The following is a 25,847-nucleotide window of genomic DNA, read 5'->3' as shown; positions in this document are numbered from 1 at the left end:
AGGTATAACTCTGACCTGAGGCTGAGGTGTTGAGTGCAATGGGACCGCAATGACAGTTGTGAGTGAAGGCAGAACCCTTTTTTCTTGGAGTGAACGGGAAATGTGTCTTGTACGTTTCATCTTGTTCATCTCCTGAGCCAGGGCTGTGAAACCATCTATTAGGATCTCTAACCGCCCCTCTAGTCTGCTCAGACGAGCCTCCATTTCTGTGTAGCTCTTTTCCAGCTCGCTAACTTTCTTGTTCTTCTCTGAGGCTGTCTGCAGACTGATAACGTCTTTCAGCTGGGAGCTGAGAAGACTCTGCTGTTTCTCCATACTATGAATGCTGTCCTTCATATCAAGCGTGTTGCTTTCCAGCATGGTCAGTCGTCGGTTAAAGGAGTTCAGGTGAAGCCGGAGAAGTTGCTGGAAGCTTGACTGTCTGCGCTCTGGGCTTGGAGTGAAGCGTGGTGGGAGTCTGGACACTAACTTTTTGGGGGTGACTGAAACAACGCCCACCCCAATTATTTTTGTTGATTGAGTTCTGTGATGCTGTGATGCAGTAGACAATAAAGCCCTAGTAGGGATAATAGTAGTAACAGGCCTAGGATTTTCACTGTCATCATCTCCACTGCCGTTTAGTTCTAATTCTTTATCCCAGTTGAAATTGAATATTGTTTCAGATCCACATCCCATAGGCAGGGAGCCCTCTGTGTGCTTCTCCAGGAATGGGTCCCCACAACTGTCTGCAGATGGCATCTCTTCTCTTAATATCAAAATAGCAAAATCAGGCAGGGATACAGGCAGGGACTTCATATCATAGTAAATGACAAGATGCGCTGTGTACCCAAGTCACCTTTTCATCTTTGCCATTGGGGTGGCAAAGATTCATTAGCCAGACAGTCCACATAAATGCCACATCTACATTTATGACCAAAACAACTGATCTGTGCAGAAATCACATTAGCCAGCACCTACAATGTGTTTCTATCAGCCAAGCAAAAAGGTGAAGCAGAAGGCAACCTTTGAAAAAGGCTTCTGGAGATAATGTAAAAGGAGAAGAAAGCAAAAGTAAGATATACAGAGGGAAAAAAGTCTATTTCCAAACTGTTAGTTCTCCTTCAGCATATTTCTTTTCTATAAAAAAAAAAAAAATCTAATCTGACTGATGGCATCCTCGTTACCAACGAAGGGAACTTAGCCAACAACAAAGACACAGCATTGTGCCACAGGAGAAATAACCTTAGTGGTCTGTGTCGCATGTGGGACGAAGAAAACTACTAGTAGCAGCAGAAATAACTTCACAATCTGCAAATCAAAACACCCACAATACAACACTGAGAACCACCAGCAGCTCTGTGAGGACACAGTACAAAACCTTAAAGATATATTAGAGATCCCATCCCTCCTTTGATATACTTCAGCTACAAAAACCATGAAAAAAAGGGAAATTTGAACCACAGACATGCTTATATCCCTCTCCTGTGAATGAAATCAGTCTGTGCTACTGCCAGCCCCTGGAAACCTTTCTGCCGGCCAGCCAGGTAACCCCAAACACTGAGCAGTGCTTAGACAACCCTGAGAGGAAGACAAAGAGAAAAATAGAGAGATGAGAAATAGAAGAGGAGCAACGTACCTTTCACAGCGTCGGCCAGTGAATCCAAGAGGACAGTTGTCACAGGTCGGCTGGCCGTCAGAATCCAGATAGCAGGTCGTGGAGAATCTGTTTGAAAAAACAGAGATGACGATTGAGAATGATCCTGCCCTGCACACAGTTTACTTTAGCATGAAAAAGAACAAAAAAAGTAAACTGAAAATGATTTCTGACATAAACTTACTGGTTATTAGAAGAGATTCCAGGGCAGGAGCAGGGCTTACAGGCCTGAGCACCACCCGTGACAGGGTCTCCATAGAAACCATTTTGACAGCGCTCACATCTTGAGCCAGCAGTGTTATGGAGACATTGCTTTAGGTCAGGAAACACATAAAAAAGGGGTGTGATCCATGGAACAGTTGAAGATATGGCACTTAGGTAGCCACATGTTGGGATTTGCCAAGAAATAATTTGCACATTCCGTGTCAGAGATCAAAGACGGCTCAGCACTGACAAAGGCTACAGAGAGGGGAAGAGTAGCACAGAACCTACCAGACACCTGCCGGTCTCCGGGTCACAGCTGCTGGCGTGACCGTTACAATCACACCTCCCACATGTGCCCAGGTAAAGCCCAGAGGTAGTCCGCGTATACCCTTCGTCACATTCCTGCAGAATGGAAAAAAATGGAAAAGCACCTCAGGTGAGAGACAAGTGATGACAAACAGGAAAATGTCTTTGTTCCACTGCCGGAGCGAGACAGACTGCAATTATCGCCAAGCAGTATTATGGAAAAAATTAAGAGACTTTATTTCTAGCAAGCTTAGACACATCTGTGGTGCCTTTGCTTTCTTTCCTTTGTCAGAATAACTTCAGTAAAATCGAAGGTTGCAAAGTTGCTCGTACCAATTCAAAACAGCAGTTTGAATTATCAGAAGATGGAGTTTGCAGTTTCACATAGAACAGACTACAGAAGCTTGAAGCTAAGCTAGCCTCAGATGAACAACCATCAATGTTTAACATCCTGTTATTCTTGCTTTGATACATTAAACTGATTTAACTGGCAGCTGTAGTTCACTTGAGGGAAAATATTTCCTGTGCAAAACTACATGTATAAATAATTATTGATTTATTTATAAAGAGACATTAGTGCAGATTTTTTTCATTTTCCATTACTTTAAAACTCCAAAGCAAAAATGCCTCTTTCTGTACAACTAATAACAATGAATAGAATCATAAATCAATAATCATTAGTTGCAGCTATTAAGTTTTTGTCATCTCATCTAGAATAATCTAGACTACTCTCCTCATGTGTACCTGGCAAGATGGTCCTCTGTATCCTTGAGGGCAGGCGCACTCTTCCACCTCCAGAGCACGTTCATACCCAGTTGAGTGAGGAACAGCAATGTCCATCTGGATATCTGAGACACTAAATCACGCATAAAAAAGACATGTGAAGCAGTGTGATCCTCTCGGATTAATATGTGATTTGTGAAACTTTTCCACACTCTTTGAGGAACCTCCCAGCATACCTGCTCTCAGCCAAATTGTCGGCATAGCTGGCTCTGATCATGAAGACAGCAACGTCTGCCAGCGCCATCAGTAGGTGCTCACGAGTACACGGCTGTCCGTCAGCACGACGCCATTCAGACTGTCAGCCAGAGAAAAACAATTAAGCGAAAGTGAAATGTTGATGAGGATTTAGGTTTAGCTAAACTCCCAAAAAACACTGAAACACACCTCTCGGAAGGTCACAGTGACAATTTGTGGGAGACGTGGGAGCGGTCTGGTTTGAGCGTAGTGTTCCAGGAAGATTCCATTGCCTTGGAGAACCACATCTGGCTGACCATCAATCACAAGAGAGCGCTGAAATGGTTCAAAGCTCACTGTGTAGCGAAGCTCTCCGCCATAAGCTGTCACCTGGTAGCAACATGTTGAAAACAAATGCTCATTCGAATCAAATTAGTTTTATTCGTGTAGTGCCAAATCATAACATAGGTCATCTAAGAGCACTTTACATAGTAATATCAAGACATTACAATACAGAGGCAGCACGGTGGCACGGTGGTTAGCACCGTTGCCGCACAGCAAGAAGGTCCTGAGTTCAAATTCCAACATCAGGCCGGGGTCTTTCTGTGTGGAGTTTGCATGTTCTCCCCGTGTTCGCGTGGGTTCTCTCCGGGTACTCCGGCTTCCTCCCACCGTCCAAAGACATGCAGCTTGTGGGGATAGGTTAATTGGATAATCCAAATTGTCACTAGGTGTGAATGTGTGAATGAATGTGAGTGCAAATGGTTGTCTGTCCCTGTGTGTTGGCCCTGTGACAGACTGGCGACCTGTCCAGGGTGTACCCCGCCTCTCGCCCTATGACAGCTGGGATAGGCTCCAGCGCCCCCCGCGACCCTGAAAAGGATAAGCGGAAGCGAATGGATGGATGGACAATACAGAGAGAAGCACAAATTTCCTTTGAGCAAGTGTTTGGAGACAGCCGAGAGACATCATCAGTTTTAAACAGAAAGAAACTCCCAGCAGAAACAGATTAGTGAAGTATGGCCATCTGCTTTGAAAAGGTGAGCATTTCAACAAACTGAATAGTGGAAAGGTATTTAACCCCTCCGATACTGTGAGGGGAGTCACAAGACATCCTTGACTGGCTTTGACTCGAAGGTCCAAAAGAGCCTCAATGCATGGATAAAGGCAGCCTTCTTACTTGACAACATAGAAATCAGAAAACAGAAATCACCTTAAACATGCATGATTTTTTCCTTGTTCCCTGCCTGCTACTCACTTGGTTGTTGTTTTGTTAGTTTTCCTCACCTTATCTCCCCTGAAGTTCTCAGGCAGGACCCAGTAGTAGATGTCATTAGGGAGACTCGAGAAGAAACGGTAGACAACTTCAGAGGAGCCCCTTTGTGAGATGCCTTCAGTGATAGTATTAGTGTTGGCACTATTGGAGAGGGAGAAGAGTTGCCCGTTTACGCCGCCCCGCACCTGAGAGATGCAGAAACAAGTCTGACTGAAGCGTTTGCACATTGCTTATAACTAGAAACAATCTAGAACCTGAAAAGATTTGCTGATACAGCATTAGTGAGCAAACACTGAGTGACATCATGGTGCCAAATATATGTGCTCCTTCTTTTTCCATTCAGAGCTTGGCAGCCCACCTGTTCTCTATTCCAAGTGGAGCTGGAACACTGTTTGGTGACGCCCATACAGAAACACTGTAGACAGCCTTCAGCGTTGGACCCTGATAGGTGGAAGAACCCAGGCTTGCACTCGTCACACAGAGCGCCTGCCACATTGTTCTGCAACGTAGGCAAAGAAGCAAATAAACAAACACAGTCACATATGTGGCCCATGTGCCTGTCAAGCCCTTCAATCCTTTGATAAAAAATGGCAGCAGAAAAACTCAGCCTTGCAGATTTATAACAACTGACGATTTAAATGTTTACCATACTGCAGCCATACCTTACAGCTGCATGGCCCGCTGCTGGAGCTGACAATTCCTCTCTCATCACACTTGGTAGATGGGTTTGCTGCAGGGACAGAGCAGTGGAAAGATCACATATGGAGAAGAAAGTCCACCTGGGAGGGTTCCAGCCACCCTGCACACCTAAGCCATGACCACACACTACAATCTACTGTAACCCCAGGAGGGAAAAACTGATGGGAATCATTGCACAAGATTTAGATCTTCTTGTGATCATATGGCTGGATAACTGACTAGTTCAACAAGCCAAACAATAATGTAAAGGTATTTGGATTTCTTTAATGTAAGTGTACTCACAGACAGGGACACATTTTCCATTAGGCAGAAGAGGGTTACCCTGATAACCAGGAGCACACCTGAAAAAAAAAACAGACAGAGATATAGTAGATATCAAAGTGTAGTTAATTTTAATTTTAAATACATTTGGCATATTTGAGAAACCACCTGTATAATATTGCACCATACAATACAACAGTCATTGTCGCAAACAGCCCCAAGTGAGTCGTACAGCTTAATTCATATCCGTACAGGTTCTTAATTACGCTCAGCGATAAGGTACAGGTAATGATATACGTTTCCTCACTTTTCACAGCGTCTTCCTGTATAGCCGGGCCTGCATGCGTCACATGTTGGCTGTTGGTCAATGTTCAGGAAGCAGGTGTCAGAGAACCTACAAGGTCCGCAGAAAGAATAATGAATCAAAATCTAGGAGCTGCAGTTTAATGAGTAGCATGTGAAATGCATAAAACAGTATTCTCGTATCTGAATGAGCTCAGTTTGAGTAGTGAGAAAGCTCAGTTTATTTACCAATGAAACCTTGTTTGAAGACTGTTTCCGCATGCATTAGTCTTCCATATTGTACTGTAGATGTGTTTGAGCATTTGTCTGTGACCTTACCGTCGTGATGTCTCAGTGTACGGGCAAGGGCAGGGCTTGCAGTCATCAGGGCGGCCTCGGCTTGGGTCGCCAAAGTAGCCAGAACGACACTTGTCACACTGAGGGCCCTCTGTGTTGTGCTGGCAGCTCTGTGGTTAGGAGAACACACAGTCAATTCACTCACACAGATGTCACTCAAAGTATATTTAACATTTTCGAGAATATTTCGGGTTTTTCTATTGTTGAGAATTCAATGAGAAGAGTGATACCATTGTTAATGACTCTACCAATAAACCTGGACCCAAGCATGCATGCAAGACTGGAATCATGGGGAAATGTGGGGTGTTTTTTATATCATAACTAGCAAGTTTGGGTTTTGCAGTGAATAATATGCTGGAACTGTTTCTTAGCCTTTTTGCTCCATTATGCATCCACCATGAAACCAACTTCTGACTATTTTCCTGTTTGAATCAAAAGGTGTTACTTGCATATGTGCTGGTAGTGAGGCTCTATAAGCCTTTAAAAAGGACTAAACAACCTATTTTGTCCTGCTTTTGTTTTTTAACCTGGGCTAAACAAATCATCCTCTAATGCAGACACAATTGTCTGACTCATTTTTTTTTTGTTTTGGGGTTTTTTACCAGACATTGTCCGCTGATTGGATCACAGGCAGTAGCATGTCCATTACAATTACAACCAGCACAGGTTCCCAGATACAAGCCACCAGGAACACGCTCGAAACCAGCAGAGCACATCTCACAAGACAGGCCTGTGTATCCAGGAGGACATCTGGGAAAGATTAAAATACAAATGATCAAGCATTGCTTTCATAATGAAACTATGATGAGGCAAATTACAACACTTTGCGGTAAATAGAAAACAGCTGACTGAAAAACAGACTTTTTGTTGTTCTTGTTGCATTAGACACAAAGGAGACTGAGATGAAACTATTATAAATAATCACCAAAGTATAAATATAAAATTAGCCCTTGTGATGAAATAATCCATTTATTACTGTATTGTGCTCTTTACACTACATGTGTACACACTGGAGAAACCCAACAGACTGGGCGTTTCCTCCTTCTCACTTAACGCACCTGCATTCTTCAACGTCCTTAGCATGACCCAAAACGCTGAACTCCACAGTCGTGGTATCCATGACAATGTCACTGAGTGCCACACTGACCATGTGGTTATCATAGTTGGTGCGGATGCTGATGCTTTCCAGGTTGGCCAAGGTCATCATCAGCTCATCTCGGGTCACAGAACGACCACTGGAGTGCTGCCAGTTGTCCTAAAAATGTAACAATTAGGTTAACTAACATAATGCATGTGGAAGTGCTTAATTCATCTTACTTTTGATCATTATTAGATTATTACTCCGTCATGACCTATAAAATCTTTCTACATTTTCAAAAACACATATAATCATTACATCATTACAAAGTTACCACAGGATTGTGCAGAATATGAACCAGAGCCCTTACTTCAGTGAATCTGATCTCCTTTTGGTTGACCACATTGGGAGGGGTGCCATTGCCTCTGCGGTACACAAGCCTGCGCCCATTTCCAACCAGCGTCACATCTGGCTTCTCCACAGACTCGGACAATCCGCGTGCTAGTGTGTACCGCACCTTAAACTTCAATGATCCTCCATAGGAATCGATCTAAAACAAATGGAATGATTAACACGAATAAGCGTGTCAATTAAAATGAGACTTGTGAATTATTTTCTCCTTACTTTATTGCCCAGGAACTGGCGAGGCAAGGTCCAGAAGGAGTCGAGGTTAAGGAAACGACGTGAGAGGTCGACAAGCTGGAACTCTTCCATCTCCGGGTTAATAAGGAGCTGAGTGGAGGAAAGAGGAGGAGTACCAGGCCTCGATGGGTAGGTAACGTTCACTCCTGGAATTGACAAGTTCAGATTTATTTTATGTTAGCTCTTAATGTTAGGAATAAAAGTTTGAAAGGTATTTCAGCTGACAGTTTATCTGTTCTGTCAGCTTAAACCATACGCATATGGATTAAAAGCTTTTTTTGCCTTTGAAGTTTTCCTCCTCTGTGAACCGCAGACTGATATGGTTGCGATAACGTCCAGTGCTCTTGCAATTTTTAGAGATTCCACCGCAGAAGCAGGACAAACAGCGGCCATTCACGCTAAAGTGACCATCAGGACAGTTGCCTGGAAAGAACAAGTGGATATAACTTATCTACAGTTATCCTACAGTTTCCAAGGTACATAACTTAATGTTTGTTGTTAAAACTGTAGTCACGTTGACGCTGGGCCCAAGGGATGTGTCCGTACCTTGGTTTGGATTTGAAATAAGAGTTAACACTCCATCTGGGATGCCAAACACCAAGCCTTTAGCATTAATGGCCTCGCATGTGTACGCCCCCTGATCTGACTCCTTCACATCACGAATAATGAGGGTCCCACGGCCATTATCACTGGTCACGGTAATCCTGAGAATAGAGAAATAAAACACCATTGGAATAAGATAAAAAGCTTTCCTTTACATCTCACTGTTACAGTCTTAGAAAACATTGTTACACAAAAACCCATCAATTTTAAATGTAATTGCCCAAACCACACATGCAGTCGTCTACGCCTAGAGTGAACATTTCGAAACGGCAACATCTGGAGCTGGAGTACACCACAAATATTCGGGTAATTACAATCATGGGCCTAAAGATGAAGAGTCAAAGCTGAGACGATCAGCTACACTGTCAACAGCCTCCTCACCTGAAACTGTATCAGAGAGGAAAATACCTTCACAGAGATTTTCAAATCTTCAGCGACTACTGCAGATGACTTCTAGCTTTTATCAGATATCAGATTGGAAACAGATTGACTAAAAAATAACATTAACAAACTCCAATTCATAGATATTTTAGGCCATTTTGACTGTGTTTTCTCCAAACTTTGAATTATCAGAGGTTAAGAGTTTCTGAATGTGTACACTAAATTAGGTTTGATTATAGACCTGATGAACAAAAAGCACAGAGGTGGTGAATTTCCTATCAAACCCACCTGTTGCTGGTAGGAATGTGTCCCCAGTTGAGTCTCCAGGTGATAATGGGTGTTGGCACTCCAACAGCTTGACAGGTGAATGTTACTGTGGCTCCCCGTGCAACCTGAACTGACTCTTCTGGGGGGCTTGTTACAGCAGGAGGGGCTGTGAGGAGTCAAAAAAGACAAAAAACCAAAAAATAAATGCACATTTACAAAACAGCTGGCATGTCACTGGAATTTGGCGAGTGAAGCTCATAAAGGCCGAGGAAGTCAAATTCTCTGCTATGGACAGACAATTTTCTTTTAGTTCAGGGATGGAGGGCTCACAAAAGCCCTGTGTTTCACTGAATACATGTGAAAAAAGCCTGTTTCACAGAAAATTAGGCAAAGTGTACAAAGGAGGCAATATACAGAGTAGTGTCAGAGAAGTGATTTGCATGAAAATATGAAAGAAAGCAGTTGAATGTGTATGAGAATGAGTCTATTAACAGGCAGATGTGGACAGGCACTGGAGTGAGACTTACTGCAGCCATACTCATCGGAGCGGTCTTCACAGTCTGGCTCTTCATCACACTGGTAACTAGCTGGGATACATTTGTTATCACTCAGGCATTCAAACTGCTCAGGAGCACACCTGTCATCGGGGCCCTTGGAGGCTGCAGTGATGACAAGATGAAAAGTAATAGCAAATTTATATCCCTTCACAACATAAACAGCAGCTTTGAATCAAGGTCAGAAAGGCTCATAGCAATTGCTTAGCACCAGCAACCAATAACCTAAACTGAAACCAATCATTTTTAGCATTATGGGAAAGGTGCTACCCCACCTCTTGCCCTATGGTAGCAGGGATAGGCTCCTTACCCTGAGATGGCTGGATGGATGGATGGATGGATGGATGGATGGATGGGAAAGGTGCTTTTTTGCAGAGTCAAATAAGAAGATGAATACCACTATTTCTGGATTTAATATATGAACCTGAAGGTGTTAATTGGCCTCACTCAACATAAAGAATGATAAAGAAGGACACCTATCATGGATCTATCCTCCTATCCTTAATTAATATGTACACACAAAAAAACGCTGATGGACTCTTTTTCTTCATCAAGGTCACATTCACAGTAAAGCGACTTATTCTCAGTGGCAATACATACATTTGTGGAAAGTTTCGGAGGCCTATGATTTGTTCCTTCTTTTTAAATAAGTGTGCTCATATTCACACGCAAGTATTTTCCTTTGCTTAACCAGTTCTGGGATATGGCGGTGGGGGGTGGAGCCTATCCCAGCTGTCATAGGGCAAACAGCAGGGTACACACTGGAGAGGCCACCAATCTGTCCGAGGGCTAAACCATAGAGACAGAAAATCGTTCACACCTACAGCTAGTTTAAAATAACCAATTAACCTAACCCCATGCATGTCTTTGGACTGTGCGAAGAAGACTGAGTGTCTGGAAATAGCTCATGAAAATACAAATGTCACACAAAACACCCCAGGTGGAATTTGCACCCAGAACCTTCGCACTGAGGAGACAGCGCTAACCACTGCACTATCATGCCACCCACACAATTATTTGAAATAATAAGATGACTTAACAAATCCAAAATTAGATTTAATATTGTTGTTTAAATTTAAGAGACGGACATCAGAGAGGTAAGGGAGCTTTACTTATTCCTTTAAGACAGATTTTTACTGTCTCACAAAAGAAACGGAGACTTACGGCAGTCGGTTTCATCTGAGTTATCCTCACAGTCATTGTCTCCGTCGCAGCGCCAAAGTTTGAGTGCACAGCGACCATTTTTACACTTGAACTCGTTGGGTTCACAGGGAGATGGAGTACCTGCAAAAAAGGCAAGAGGCTGATTAGGGATCATGTTGCTCTCTGGGACTGTTCGCATGTACAGGGCTGCGTTACTCACCACATCTAAACTCGTCGCTTCCATCTGGGCAGTCCCGCTGACCGTCACAGATATAGTCACGAGGTATACACTCTCCAGTCTGACATGTAGCCTGATCCACTCTGCAGGGTCCAGGTTGGCCGGGGGGACGCACTACCTTCTGGGTTGTATCGACTGTGGTGGCAGGGGTTGTGATGATCGGAATAATCGGCCCTATTGAGTATGACACAACTCTTTCATTAGGCCTATGCAAAGATGTACACAGGTGCTAATTACTGTCCCACACATCAAACAGCCATTACTCCAGCATATAACTGATCATGTTAAACTGCCAACCAGTCACAATGAGGCCACTCACCACAATTGAGCTCATCACTCATGTCTCTGCAGTCTTGTCGGTTGTCACACAGGTATTCCATTAGGATACATGTCCCATCACCACACCTGTGCTCATCTGGCATGCAGGGTCTCACACTGGGGGTTACTGTTAGAGATGCAGAGGGGAAGCAGGGGGAGGGGGATGTTGAAGGATCAAAGACATGCAAGCGTTGACTATGGTACAGCCAAAAAACTACCTAACGTCATATTAAAACACAATTAACAATTTTTTTTTAAATATTTCATTTAATTTTTTTTTAAAAACTTCTCCTGGAACTCTACTGCAGAAAGAACAACTCAGAAGTGTTGAAAATATTACCAAAATCTGAAAGCTTGTGATAATTAGGGAGCTTTTCAAGAACATTACAAGATTTTCATTAGTGTTTGTGTTCTGGTAACCATAAAATATACCATAGGTTCAAACCAACATGGCAGCTATACAATAACACATTAGACAGATTACATTAGGCGGGCAAGACAACACTGGACAGACTAGACTGAAGAACACAAAAAAAAGAGATTGACACAAACTAAATGACAAAGAGTAGATTAGACATGGCTAGATGGATACAAAAAAATAGAACAGACATATTTGATACACAATAAGAAATAAATACAAGACTGGACAAGAAAGGCTTAATAACGCACAAATAAAGACTGGATTGAACAAACACTACACTACAGTGAACACAGGCTACAAATACTTTGTAAGAATAGATTCGACACACAGACACACAAAGACAGCAAAACGAGACAGACAGATGAATGACAATGCTGTCACCTGAATAAACAAATAAAAGATAAAGTCACCATTTAACTCTATTAGTTGCCATGTCTGTATAGAGAGTTTTGTGGAATTGATGGCAAAAAAATTTAAAAAGCTGCATTCCTAATCACACTCATGCCATGCAAATATACTTTATACTCATTGGGCACTACTGGACTTCAAAGACTAAACTCAGAAGTAGACTCAAAGTCTGCTTCACACTTCTGTGCTTCCATGCAAAACATTCCTCAGACAACGGGACTTGTACACATCAAATTAAAGACACAAATGCTCAACTGTTCTTTCTAAATGCACTACAGTTTCTAACTCACCATGCAACAGGCATGGCAAAATACAAACCTGGGTCTGCTACATGCTCCGCTGAAGGCAAAGGTTCAGCTATAAACCAGAGGGAAATGTTAAGGTAACTGCCTACCCCGCTGGTAAATCTTCATCTGCTGTAAGTATACAGCAAACTCTTGGGTAACAGTGGCACCTGTTTCAGTACTTCTTGAGGTCTTACCTACTCCAAGCCGTCTGAACTGAAAGCCCTGGACCGAAGTGCTGTAGGAAGCAATTGCTCCCTCCTTCACCACGTTGTACAGCACGCTGCGGATCTGTTCCTCATTGGCGTTGTATTCAGATCCCACATCTATTTCCACAAATACATCAACGCCATCCTCTCTTATCTCCTTTCTGCAAAGACCAAAAGAAGGCCAGCTGAGCCTACAGACTGTGTGGCATGCACCGCATATGTTAAACAATAAAGCTTGTTAAAAGCGTCCTCTTTGGCTGTCCTAGAAAGGACTTACTTATTGCTCCTGTATTACTGACTGAATGTCTACAATGCTGCTGGCCTACTGGCCTTGGGTAATACGGAAAAACAAGAAGAAATATCACCTGGCAAGGTAAAAAAATATCCAAACAACAAAATAAAGCTACTTTAAGTGTCACAAATAAATATTTAAATAATATTGTGTATGTTCTTACTTAACAAGGATCACACTGACTGTCTGGACACCTGGAATCTTGTTGTACTCTGACTCGAGCTGTGGAGGAAAAATAAATTTTTAGACACACAGTCACACATTCTTAAATTAGCAAAGTCATAAATAAAATGTCTTTCACCATATAAGGCAGTAACAGTCTTATGATACTGTACAAGAGCGCTATTTAGCACAGTTTATGAGAACAGGACATACCGTGTCCACCACTGCTTCAGAAAGCTCGATAAATTCACGAGAGAAGATTTCTTCGTATTCGGGACCGTAGACCAGGGAGGTGAAGTTGACAGAAGCTCTGTAATAAACTAGAAACACAAAGTGGGGAGAATTATCTGTTAGTTAAACTGCACATTAATATCCAACTATTGTCAGGTGTGCATGTTATAAGCTGCATTCAAGTCACTGTAGTCACGGTCACTGTGATGTGGGATACTGTTTGGAACTTCCTTTCCTCAGGAAAACCTCTGGTTAAATGTTTCAGGAGGTAAAAACTGAAAAGCACGACTGCGGCTTAAGTGAAAGCCACATACAAATTACAGCATCTATTTCTATATCTCAACTGTGACTGTGTCTGTGGCCAACAACCGACACACACTGACACAGTCACACTCCTCCACATACTGAAAAATAACCATTAAATTGTACTATCAACTATTCTGTGGGTCACAGACATGGAACATAAATAATCTAACATTTTTAAGCATATTTAAATAGAGACACATGATAGAAATGAGTTACAAATACACATAATACTCGTGACATTCAATATAACAGGGCCAAAAGTTTGCTTCAGATCTCCTGACTGAATGCTGATGATATCACAGACTTGGAAGGTCAGTAGGAGTAAAGTCACCATCAATACTGTGCCAGCAGCTGTGGAGGAAGAAGAAGAGGATCCTCTGTGAATGACTCTAGAAGAAGGCCTCAACATTCCCTCCTCAAGTCATACATGCATGAGGCAGGAAGGCTGGAGAGCAGTGTAAGGGGTCAGAGGATTACATCAATGGCCTACTTAGACTCCTTGTTCATGTAGTTCAGCAGCTAAAAACAGAACACTTTGCATTCAAATGTGTGGCAAACAGAAGCTGCAGTTAAATCGAGTTTTTATGCAACGCAAGCAAGTAGACATTTATTTAAATGAGGTTTTACAGGGTTGAGAACATAACAGACATTCCGGTGGTGATACCGTGCAAGGACTTTAGGGGTTTTCACATAGCTTAAGAAAGCTTCATGTTAAAAGGTGAGAGCATGCAGACTGAGATCCTGCAAACCATGTGCAATGTTTTCAGAAAATGATTCACAGTATATTCATATATTTTACAACAATAGCTTGTGATGATTACAGGAGAAACAAAAACAATAATGGCATCCGGATAGATAACAACAAAATTCTGTAGAAGCATCCAGCAAAGCAATTGTTCTTCACTTGTGGTAGATTATAGGAGCCACACTGTAAAATAATAGCTTCTGCCAGTACTTCACTGTAATTTAACGGGGAAATTAGCTGCATTAAAGGCTTTTGAAACATTCTCAAATTGTTGATATACCCTCTTGTACAAAACAACTATAATGTGCGACTCGTTTTGAGGGAAATATTCGCTATAATATTATGATTACAATGTCACAGGCTTAGCCATGAAACTTAAAATAGCCTGCGCCTGCGGGGTGCCCCATTCTCACACTCCTGCCAACACTTTGTTAGGATGGGCTTGCCAACCTCTGATTTTAGGCTGGTAGTGTGGATTTAGGGAGGAAGTCAATATTTGTACTGTTTCTTGCAGTGAGATGCTATTTGCCGTGCCAAAAGCAAAGAGTCATGTTCTAAGTAGGCATCTGCTCAGCCTCTAGTTAGAAACATACATGCCCAAATATGCATAAAACAATAAATCTGCTCACATACACACCTACTGTGTGCAGCCGCTATACCCAGTCTTGGTGTATATAATTTTCTTCACCCTTTCCTTGTTCTTTGGATAATTGCACATCACTAGACATTCACACTGGCAGCAGATGTACATCATGCTTAACAGCAGCTACCTAATTAAAAGTTATAGATTTCGTGTCTCACATAAAGGCTGTGCGGTCACTGTGTTTAAGAGCTTTCCTCACTTTATGCCGCTAAGTCCCATTTTCCTTCTACACATCGGTGTTACAACAAGACGTCCAACTCCTGGCGAGAAAAGCACCTTTTATGTCAAAGTAAACTGAGCATTGCCTAAGAAAACAGTAAGGGGAACAAGTAAGAACAGCACTGCAGGCTTTAGCACAACCTGGTGTGCTCGCTTTTCAGACTGCTACTATTAGATTTATAGGACCAATTGTTAGGCCTGAATATGGTCTGTGGGGGAGAGCCAGATTCTATAAGAACAAGGCCCAAACCACAATGCTCTAATAACGCCAACAAAGATCTTTAGTAACTCCCCTACATGGGATTTTGCTCTCTCTCATCTCAATCTCCTCCCTAGTTTTTCTGCCTATATTTCCATTTGCCAGCTGTCTCTTTCTCATCTTAACTCCCGTAGACACGACCGCTCCTACTTAACCCCTTCGCTGGTAACAAGCCAAAACCTCTGTTTCCAAGTCCATTTATTGCCCTGTGGGGAAATCTAGGGACTTAATTCTGGCTTCATTATTAAGCTCTCCCCATCCTGCTCATCCACAGCTTGCAATGTAGAGATCAAAACCACCACTATATATAAAAAAGGCTCATTTTCATACTTGTGTTATAGCTACTTAGTATAAGACCTGGTTTGTTGCATTGGAGTTGAACCACCAACATGAGGCTGATATTTCAAAGAGCAATTTTAAAATGAAAGCATGGAGTACATTTTGCAAGTGTCATGGTAACGTCATTTCAAAGACATTTTTAGCAAGAAATGGAAATGTTGTCACTCTGTTACATGATGGAAAAAGCACATAATTTTCCATAGCATCGGAAATCATTGGGAAATGCCTGTAAGACATTTGGAAAAACAAACCAGCTGGACTCAGACACTACATGCCCCAGCTGAGTCTTCCTTGGAATGTTATCTGAGAGTGTGTTTGGAAAAGACCGTGCATAACTGAATGGAACAGGTGAAAGCAGAGTGTGCCAAAGACAAGAAACAAGAGAAAAACAAAGTGTTAAGAAAGAGGTGCGTCAGGACTTACTTTGGTCGTGCTCACTTGGGTTCTGTATGTTCCTCAGATATGAAGAATCCAACCAATGTGCTATAGCAAGAAATGAAGTGCAAGCAGCAGAGAGCAAGCAATAGTGGGAAAAGACGTGACGGGGAGGTCAACACGGCACAAACATGAGCCAGAGGTCAAAGGTCAACCAAGGAAAGCAACACAAGAACAAGGGAAACAAATGAAGTTAGCCAGGCAGGTGCAGAGAGGTTAAGGTTTCAGGAAAGTTAGACAGGGAAACAAATGCAGGGAGAGAGAAAACAGAGAGAGATAATAAGTAGGAGAATTGAAAAGAGAAAAAGTTGTAGTAACAGAAACAGGAAATCAAGAAGAGCCACTACGATTATGTGAAACAGACATATTACAGTGGTAGCAGAACAAAAAATCAAAAAAATCCCAACATAGTTTCATGAGAAGCTGGAAATGTCACCATCGATTTGCTGTGATCAACAGTCCCACTAATCATTACCATCTAAATGTTGTGGATACTGCTTCATGGGACAGAGGCTGCAGGAGGCGTGTGGTTTTATTAACCAGTGTCTGCCAGGAAACACATAAGGAAATCTCTTTACATGACAGTGACGAGGAGAAAAGGTGAGGGGCCATAACTTTAGACAAACCTCTTCCTCAGTCTTTCAACACAAAGAGAATACTTTACAAACAAAGCGCACACTTCCACATCCTGCTCTTCACATCTCAGCTGTCTGACACATACATCCACCCTGGCACTGCAGTAATGCAGGGAGGAGCTGTTTCCTGTTTTCCTTTTTAAATGGAAGAACTGAGCACCATTAAAAGAGTTTTAACTGGTTTTACCCTAAGTTCTCTCCACTGGCATGGGCAACAATGACCACGTTCTTTTTCGTGGTGACTCATTCATTCTGCTTGGGGCGTGCTATGAAATGTCAAGTGAGGAGGCCTTTTGGTTGTTTCAAGAAAGAGATCCAAGTACAAAGGTTGATTTACAAACCATTTACAGGATCTATTCACTATCTTGTAAACAAAAGCACCCTTAAAATGTATTAAAATGCTCCACACAAGCACTTTATACTAACAAGAGAGATTTTTTATGCTCCTCTCCAGATAAATATGAGTCCACTCCATAAACTTCAACAAACAGTAGTAAACAAGATCTCATTCATAATTGAGTGAGTATACTGGATCCAGCTGTTGTATAGCTGCACATGCAAAAACCATGAGGGTTCTGACACACGTTACTGCAGTTGTGGCATATATTTTAGAAGAAGGCAGAGTTTACAAAAAGAAAAAAACTGTGTTAAGAGTTAAGAGCATTTCTTCAAGTCTAAAATGCCCAGCCAGGAAACAATTGAGAGAAAACATGCCCTACCCAAATGACATGAGGTTTCCCACAAGAATAGTGACCCAAACTAATTAAGGCTAATGAAGCATTTGCTACTTCAAAGTCTGCTGATCTGCTGTGATCACTGTCAGAAACAGAAAAAGAGTGGAAGCCAGAGAGGAGGAGGTAACAGATTTGTTAATACTCTCTGCTCTGTTGTGGGTTGATCGGGCTGAGGTCACTTACTGAGACAGTGCTCACTGTGTAAGAGGCTGGATAGAGAGATATTTGAAAATACAACAAACTAAATGGATCTTTTACCCAACAGGAGAAACATAAAGTAAGTATATTGCTCAAAATACAGTAATTAAGACAACACTCAATCTTCATAGTATAACTTGAAGTCGGTTACATTTCAGGGACATCAATGTGTCCAGTTACGAAGCATAAACAATTGTGAATCCATTTCACTCGCTCTGAGGCAAATGAATGTGACAACAGGTGCAATGGAGAGGAAACAACAAGACAACTACATCCATTTTCTTCCGCTTATCCAATTCAGGGTCATGGGCAAGGCAATCCCTAAAAAGGGAATGGTTTTGTACGTGGTGGCCACAGACCATTGCTCTCTCCTTATCCGTCTAGACTGATTTTTGTATACTTTATCCTTTTGTTAGTGTCCTTAACACCACTGAGACACAGTCTTAAGAGTGTGGAGGAGATGCTTGAAGATGGATACACAAAGTGCAATGGACAGGGGCATAGAATGGCATCAATGCAGCAGATGGACAGTATCGGCTTCTTTGGGTCAGGGGCAGCAGGAGCACCGTCAGGACCCTAGAAAATGACCTTAAGCAAGCTACTGATCTGCATGTTTCTGACCAAACTGCTCATGGAGAGAATCAGAACCAGCACCACAAAGCTTGACTGACGATCGGGACCCTAACCCTAACAGAAGAATGGTAGGTCTTCCACTGTGACTCTGTTCATTTCAAAGATGAGAACAGGTTCACACTGAGCACATGTGACAGGTAAAAAAAGAGTCTGGGGATATCAGCAACATCATCTTGCATGACTGGTTTGGCAGTGGGTCAGTAATGGTCTGGTAAGGAATATCCTTGGAGGGTCAAACTTCTGCTAGGTACAAGAATGAAATCCTCAGAATCATTGTCAGAATTTCTGGGCCCCATGTTCCTCCTGGCACAGCGTCATGTGACCAGAGTGTGCAGGCAATGCCTGGATCAAGCAAATATTTTTGAATCCAAATGAGAACCTCTGGGGCATTGTGTAAATAGTGCCACAGACTGTCCAGCAGCTCACTGATGCCCCAGGCAGGCACATGGGGTAATACACTCAGTAGAGTGTGTCTCATGTCAAGCTGCATTATCTTGTGGTTTAAAATTTTAACTTTGATTGAATCCAGCCAGAATACATTATTTTGGCCTCCACTGACTTTTGTTACACCAGTTTATGTGATTTCCCTCTGTTTTGGGGGGCCAGTGGATGTATATGAATTGTCAGCAACAGAAGAAGAACTAGTTAAGAACTTAATTAGTCCCAGGAGTGGTATTATTTAATATAGATACTCTCTAGGGTGCAACCAGGAAGCCACTAATCAACTGTGGAGCTTTATCCAAATGAACTCATATCTGGGAAAACCACAGGACAATTGAATACCCAGCCAATAACCACTTTAATTCAGTATTTGGTCTGCAGCACAATTAAACATTTTGCTAGCACAAGTGTAAGTTACTCACTTATGACGTATCGTAGCTTATTTTTAAGCTCATCAAAATGCACAGAGATATAAAGTACAAGTCCTTCCTGGAGAGAGGAAAAAGAAAATCACTCCAGCAGGCAGATAAGCTCTCTTTGAACGAAACCCTAAAAATCTCTTTCCTAAAGAGGAGTGGCACAAGCCAGCTCTCCAAGGCAACTCATTTGTTATTGGTACAACAGAGTGTAGGATCACAGGGCTAGGTGCAGTAATAGAGCTCAAGTTAGTGACTAAGATCATTCAGCAGGAGTCTTTCAGAACTATGCCCACCCAAAATGAATTGCACACAGTCAGAGTGACAATCTGCTGCTTATGAATGGATAGAAGCTTTTGTCACTGATTGAGACGAGTAGGTAAGACAAAGGTTAGTCCAAACGTGTCGTTTAAAACTGCAGCACCAACGTTCGTTTGCTCCTACAACTGTCCTGTCCACAACATTCTGTTTCAAGTGCGTGACCTCCTTGTAGGGCTCCAGCAGTACAACAACAAAGATCTCAGCAAAATAACTGCAGCTGCCAGCGTTTGTCCCTCTGTGTAAGTGCCCAAGAGGCTCCGTGTATCTGACACACTCTTGCAAACACACACACAGGCAGTGCCACTGAGACACACATACCAGCTGACCATGAAAAAGCATGAAACTGAGTGGGTGGCCTGGCACTGCTCAGGCCAAACTGACAAGACAAGCTACATTACCCTGATGTATTGTCCACTAATGGTGCAACATCTGCTCAATTTGACAGATAACGGAGGAATCCAAACCTATGTCGTGTTTTTTTCAGTAAGCGCTCACTAGTAAATGATTAGAAGCAAAGCCAGGTGAGGCTACACAGGAATGCAGTACCCTGTCTGTGAGTCTCCCTCTACTCACATCAGTGTCAACAGTATACACACACACACATGCACACACACACAAATCACAGCATGTAGATCGAACACCAATGACAGGTGAGTCCTTGTCTAGCTTATTTAAACAATGGATGAGAGAGCTAGTTTAGACAGCAGCATTAGATATTGATGTATAGCAATCTCAGCACGACAATAGCTAGAAGCCATCTGAGTTTCTCAGGGCTGAGATGCTGTTTATCATGTTTACACTGACATATCTTTTCACCACTTGCACTAACAAAACACAAAGAAAAAGAATGACAGCTAGTAGGATTGTTGACAGAGTGACTTTGACATGTATTGCTTATCTCTTCTATTTTTAATATGTTGTTGTCTTTTCCTTTTTTTTTTCTTTTTTTTGCACAGCAAAAGATAAAAAAAAATATTATATAATTTCTGAGTACATCTCAAGACTTCTTTAAAAGGAGGCTACTTGGACAAATACAATACACTATAATACTGACATGTTCCTGAACCATTGCAATGAGAAATGTACTTAATGGGACATATTACGGTTGAAGTTGGTCTACTATGGGACTGCACTGGGACCTACACCAAATGCCTTCCACTTGCATCTGTGGAAAGCACAAGGTGGAAAGAGCGCACCTCCCTTCCTTTTCATGCGCATACATGGAAAGTTGTGGAGGTGTGGAGAATAAGACTGCAGCATAGTACAAAACAGGAACAAGAGACAACAGACACTGATAAAGTTTTTTTAAAAAGGAGCTGAGGTGGAGGGGGGTTGTAGCTGGACTTCTCTGAGAAGTCAGAAATTAATCAAGCATAATATTCAACTACTAAAAACAAATATTATTTGTTATTCTGCATTTTAATCAAAAACTAATAGTCCATCCTTGCATTCTCTTCCACTTATCCTTATCAGGGTCGTGGGGGAGGGATGGAGCCTATCCCAGCTTTTATAGGGCGAGAGGCAGGGTGCACCCTGGACAGGTTGCCAGTGTGCTGCCAGTGTGCTACAAAGAGAGGCCGACCATTTGTGCTCATATTCACACATATGGGAAATTTAGTAGAATTACCAATAAACTCAACCCCACTAACTGCATGTCTTTGGACCGTGGGAGGAAGTCAGAGTACCTGGCCCACAGAGACATAAGAGAACATGCAAACTCCACACAGGTGGAGTGGAACTCAGGCAACAGTGATAACCTCCGAGGTGCTCCAAACAATGTGCTTTACTATTTTTTCTTGGATAACAACAACTTACATACATATTTACAACAACATAGTGAATTAACCACTAGAAAATAATGAAAATATATTTTGCTGATTACTAGTACTGTTAAGCTGGGGCATAAACCTTATTTTTAGTAATGGTTAATTACCTTTATTTATTTATATAGAAAAAGAAGTGGTCTGCCATGTTTTTTCACCCTGGTCTAAGTATATTTAAAAATAATAATTCTCAAGCTTTTTACCCAAAATAAACACTGTGCAGAGCGTAACCCCAGCGGCCTTTCGCCAATTACTACACTATTACAAGCGAGTGGCCTGGTAACCTTTGTTTCCTTATGTCCTAAACAAAGTGGCCAATATCCTTAGAACACTGGGAATGTCTGTAATGGAGCCAGTGAAACAAGGAAAGGCTCTCACAGAGCAGATAAGCTGGATTTACCTCCTCAGAGTCCCAAAGAGATTTCTTTGGGACTCTGAGTTTAGAGGTCACGATGAAAGGTTAGGAGGACATGGGACACAGTTTCCATATCTCTGGAAAAGATTGCAGACTATGATTAAGAGGGAGACAAAGAGCAACAATACACAGAAGACGGTTCACAATAGCTCTTATTTAAGAGCAGTTTCAATTCCAGATGTTTTGCAGGGATTCATTTTACATGTCTGAGACAAAGGGAATTGGAAATTCCTTAACCACCATCAGCAAACAGTCACACAACAGGATACAAAGCATAATGGGGGCATCTGTACCACCAGCGTCTCGCCATTTACAGAAGTGGAGGGGGAAGGAAGGCACAGGCTTGGGTGAATTGTCTGGACAGCCAACAGGACAGAGACACTCAGCAAAGTATTCAGGATTCAGCACAGGAAACAGAATTTCCTTCCCAAGGCAGATTTACTCAGATCTATGTATGGCGCTAGTCTGACTACACTAATCTTACCACCATGGTCATACTGGGGAGAATGCAAATGTGTCCAGGCACCTTTGAGATAAGGCAATATAATTAAGAAAGCACCAAATAATCTCAACTTTCTTTTCAACAGCTACATTAAAAGAAAATTGACCTCTATGTGAAAACAAAAGCAAGGAAGTTTATGGAACCAGAGTACTTGGGACTGTTCTTGACTCATTCACGCTCAAAATGTTAACACACACAAATGGAAATATATTTTCTCATCCTGTACTGTGAACAGAACACTGATTTGCTTTGTCTTTTATGACTTTTAGATATTTTTTCTCACACAAATCTTTCTGCCATTCTCATTATAAGAGCAGCTCAGTGTGCTGCAGAAGGCTGGAGTACAACTTAGGCTGAAACAAGTGGCAAACTGTGTTTATGGGGTAAAAATGCATTCCCTTTAACTATGTCTCAATCAGTCAACACTAAACAAATACTGAAGGTTGAGTCAAAAAGTGATTCAACAGTCAGTTAAGCGTTGCTAGACTAATCTGCTGCTATCACATGATGTCAACACCACACACATTAATGCTAGCCGTGTCAAAATATCCTCTGGCACCTTTAACTGGCCTAGATTCTGTGAGGCCAGGCAGAATTGCTATTTCTGTGAGTGAACCACATGATGCTCTTATGCTAGCTTGCTACCAAAACAATTATTGTGCCCTGATGTAATTAGCTCCACGAATTGTTGCAAAACATAATGTGTCAGAGTCTTTTGGACATGACCTTTTAGTTCACTGGCTCTTCATATGGAATCTACTTTTGAATCTATGGTATTACTGAATACAATTTAATGTTCTTTTCATAAATTCTGGTCCTCATTACAGTCAAACAGGATGATAAGTTATGGTATGCTTTAGGGCCACAGCCATACTACTAACCCAGATCAAAATGGCTGAAGTTATGGCAGCAAATTTCTATCTTTTACATATAGTGTATGTAGATCTAAAGACTTCAGCTAATTGAGTGTCATGTGAGAACTAAAATTAAAAGAACTTTAACCTATTAGCTCCCTTGTACCTGTGATTTCCGATTGCATGCAATTTCCTAGTGGATTCAGGGAGTGTCATGTTTGCACATGCAGACAAGCAGTCAGCAGTCATTACTAAACGAGAGTACTTACTAATCTAAAGTGAGAAATGGCAACTTTGGGCAATGCTTGGACCTAACTTATTGCTGTCACAAAATAGAGTGTTAACACTATAATTATGGGAAATAAAATTAAAGCACATATAGGATGCCATCGATCAGTGAAGTTTCATGGTGAACTATAAATCAAAACCTGAGCAATGGATATCTACGATGCGATTCCAGTTATCCTTTGACGTCGAGCATTAATTTAGCTACAACATCACAGCTCAGCAGTTAAATATAGTATGCTACTAGGTAATACTCTTAAGGCATCCTTTGTGGCTAACCCTGAGTAGCATGCACACATGTTCAGTGAAAAGGTCAGGTAACAGTAATTCTTACTTATTTTGCTGTCTGCAATGAAAAGCAACCCATGGATTGTAAAAACTATAAAACACGGACCAAGAACAGCGGCACACGTAAACTTTAGGTATGATTAAAGAGTCAGACCATCATGCAAAGTTTATTATGGTTCCTGCATTATTATTTTCTGAAACTATGTGCGGTGATATAGTGTGTTCCTTGAACAGAATACAAGTCTGAATAAAAATAATGGGGTAGAGGTGCTTTCCCGCAGTTTTTATTGTTCATTGGGCGTTTATTTATCTTATTGTGCTGTCACCTTCGCCAATGGTTAAAAGGATGAAAGAGGAGATGTTTATGTCTCACAGATAAAGCCAAGGCCCTGTGTTATGACCAGAGTCTGGCAAGCTGGCGAAGAGGGAGGAGAGGATGTAGCAGGATGTGGAGGTATCATCACTCAGGCACCGACAGACATTATGCACAAGTGTGCATGCACAAATGCACGCAATGACACACGCGCGTGCACACGGTGCTACTGGTGCACGTCAGAGTTGCAGATGGGGGAGCTTTAGAGGGCTGAGTGATCCACTGCATGTAAACAAAATCTGTCAGAGTGGATTGTTAGATCCACAAGATTGTCTCTTCACTTACTTGTGCTATCAGGCCACGGTGTGCTTCCATATTCCTCTCCACTGGGCTGGTCTTTGGAATGAGAGAAACAGAAGTATAGGTCAATGTGCCAATTTGAGGTGAAGAAAACATGCTTTATTCAATTATATTTAAAGTAGTGCACCAAATCTCCTGGAGATCTATATTCCCCTTAAACAGTCGGAATCTCGCAAGTCACTATAAGACGAATCTCTGAACAAATATTTACCGATTTTCTGTTTTGGCGTGGGTTAACAATCTTAAGAATTTATATTGAAAGCATAAGTGGTGTGAATTAAGAGCAGCTGTTGTTTTGTGGTTATTCAGCTTTTACCAAACCCACCTCCTGACGCTTCATCAGCTGCAAAGTCCTCATCATCATCCAGTAAACTCTGAGATCCCTGGACAGTTTTTTCTGCCTCCAAATCTTCTGGCAGAGGAACCTCTCCCCATACCTTGGAGGCCTGTGTCACCTGCAGTAAACACAGAGTGATTAATAAGGGTTAAAGTCTCTTGGGAAAAGGGTTACACCCAGTGCTATACATGAGCTCTGGAATTGTGCAGAGAAAACAAAAGCTGGAATGGGAAATGGGGCATTGTGATCTGTTTACTTTAATCTTTTATTATCTCTTTTAACAGCATGCAAATAAAAGTTCACGACATCTAAGTTCTATTTTTTTCAGTCCACTCGCTTAAATTCAAAACATGGCGTTTATGTTTTTTCCTCATGTAAATGTTAATGCGACGAAATTCACAGCTGACTCCAAATCCAATGACAAGCACAGGAATACCTGCGTAAGTACACAGGCACACACACAAATAAAACGTATTTCCGAAAGCCAGAAAAAACAGCTGAAGTTCAGATCAGAATGACACTAATCTGTTAAAGTATCCTTTACACTCTGTTCTCCAGGCTAAAAATATATGCCACATACCACAACTAGTCCTTCAAAACTGACTCTGTACCCTGGAATCAGGAAATAGTCAATCAATAAACCATCATGTGCCCTCCAGCACCTCTAACCAAAACCTTTCTTTTTGATAAAGTGTTTGGTAAGGGCTGGATCAGGTGACCCTGAATCCTTCCTTAGTTATTCTGCGATAGGTCTAAGCTGCTGAGGGCTTCCCATGATGCACATGAGTACTTTTTCTTTGCCATCTCCCGGTCGCAGCAGATGGCCACATCTCCCTGAGCTTGATTACGCCGGAGGTTTGTTCCTGTTAAATGGGAGTTTTTCCTTTCAACTGTTGCCAAAGTGCTTGCTTTTATTGTAGGCTCTTTACCTTACAATGTAAGGTGCCTTGAGGCAACTATTGTTGTGATTTGGCTATATAAATAAAATGGAATTGAATTGAAACATCAAAAAGTCATAAAATGTCAGCTCAAAAAGGAAAAGTGGCTTTTTATCCTGTTTACCACAATTTGCCATGTTAGTGAGGTATGTTAGGATAAATGTATTGCTTCACACTGTGCCTGTTCTCCTGCTGTATTGCT

At 41.8% G+C, this 25,847-nt stretch overlaps 1 protein-coding gene across 17 annotated transcripts in view; it reads right to left on the bottom strand.

The window, feature by feature from the left end:
- Positions 1-25,847, bottom strand: part of hspg2 (heparan sulfate proteoglycan 2) — a 93,976-nt gene that overhangs the window by 39,316 nt on the left and 28,813 nt on the right. For 13 of the 17 annotated variants that reach the window (XM_026154414.1, XM_026154420.1, XM_026154416.1 and 10 more), the window contains exons 2-31: positions 24,696-24,825; positions 24,356-24,406; positions 16,141-16,200; positions 13,189-13,295; positions 12,977-13,035; positions 12,510-12,682; positions 12,347-12,385; positions 11,201-11,326; positions 10,864-11,055; positions 10,665-10,784; positions 9,474-9,605; positions 8,968-9,112; positions 8,242-8,399; positions 7,978-8,118; positions 7,678-7,841; positions 7,424-7,603; positions 7,034-7,230; positions 6,578-6,725; positions 5,958-6,085; positions 5,644-5,730; positions 5,358-5,416; positions 5,039-5,106; positions 4,735-4,875; positions 4,388-4,561; positions 3,311-3,490; positions 3,103-3,221; positions 2,888-2,999; positions 2,126-2,239; positions 1,818-1,945; positions 1,616-1,702 (exon numbers count right to left, since the gene is read on the bottom strand). In XM_026154414.1, the coding sequence (XP_026010199.1) occupies positions 1,616-1,702; positions 1,818-1,945; positions 2,126-2,239; positions 2,888-2,999; positions 3,103-3,221; positions 3,311-3,490; positions 4,388-4,561; positions 4,735-4,875; positions 5,039-5,106; positions 5,358-5,416; positions 5,644-5,730; positions 5,958-6,085; positions 6,578-6,725; positions 7,034-7,230; positions 7,424-7,603; positions 7,678-7,841; positions 7,978-8,118; positions 8,242-8,399; positions 8,968-9,112; positions 9,474-9,605; positions 10,665-10,784; positions 10,864-11,055; positions 11,201-11,326; positions 12,347-12,385; positions 12,510-12,682; positions 12,977-13,035; positions 13,189-13,295; positions 16,141-16,200; positions 24,356-24,406; positions 24,696-24,825 (3,719 nt within the window). The remainder of the gene's footprint in view (positions 1-1,615; positions 1,703-1,817; positions 1,946-2,125; positions 2,240-2,887; positions 3,000-3,102; positions 3,222-3,310; positions 3,491-4,387; positions 4,562-4,734; positions 4,876-5,038; positions 5,107-5,357; positions 5,417-5,643; positions 5,731-5,957; positions 6,086-6,577; positions 6,726-7,033; positions 7,231-7,423; positions 7,604-7,677; positions 7,842-7,977; positions 8,119-8,241; positions 8,400-8,967; positions 9,113-9,473; positions 9,606-10,664; positions 10,785-10,863; positions 11,056-11,200; positions 11,327-12,346; positions 12,386-12,509; positions 12,683-12,976; positions 13,036-13,188; positions 13,296-16,140; positions 16,201-24,355; positions 24,407-24,695; positions 24,826-25,847) is intronic. The other 4 variants (XM_026154422.1, XM_026154430.1, XM_026154427.1 and 1 more) reach the window with 3 other exon arrangements.

Source organism: Astatotilapia calliptera, chromosome 20 (assembly GCF_900246225.1).
Source record: "Astatotilapia calliptera chromosome 20, fAstCal1.2, whole genome shotgun sequence".
In the NCBI taxonomy this organism is placed as follows: Eukaryota; Metazoa; Chordata; class Actinopteri; order Cichliformes; family Cichlidae; genus Astatotilapia; species Astatotilapia calliptera.
Note: the sequence above shows the minus strand (reverse complement) of the source record. Positions and strands in the feature narration are given on the sequence as shown.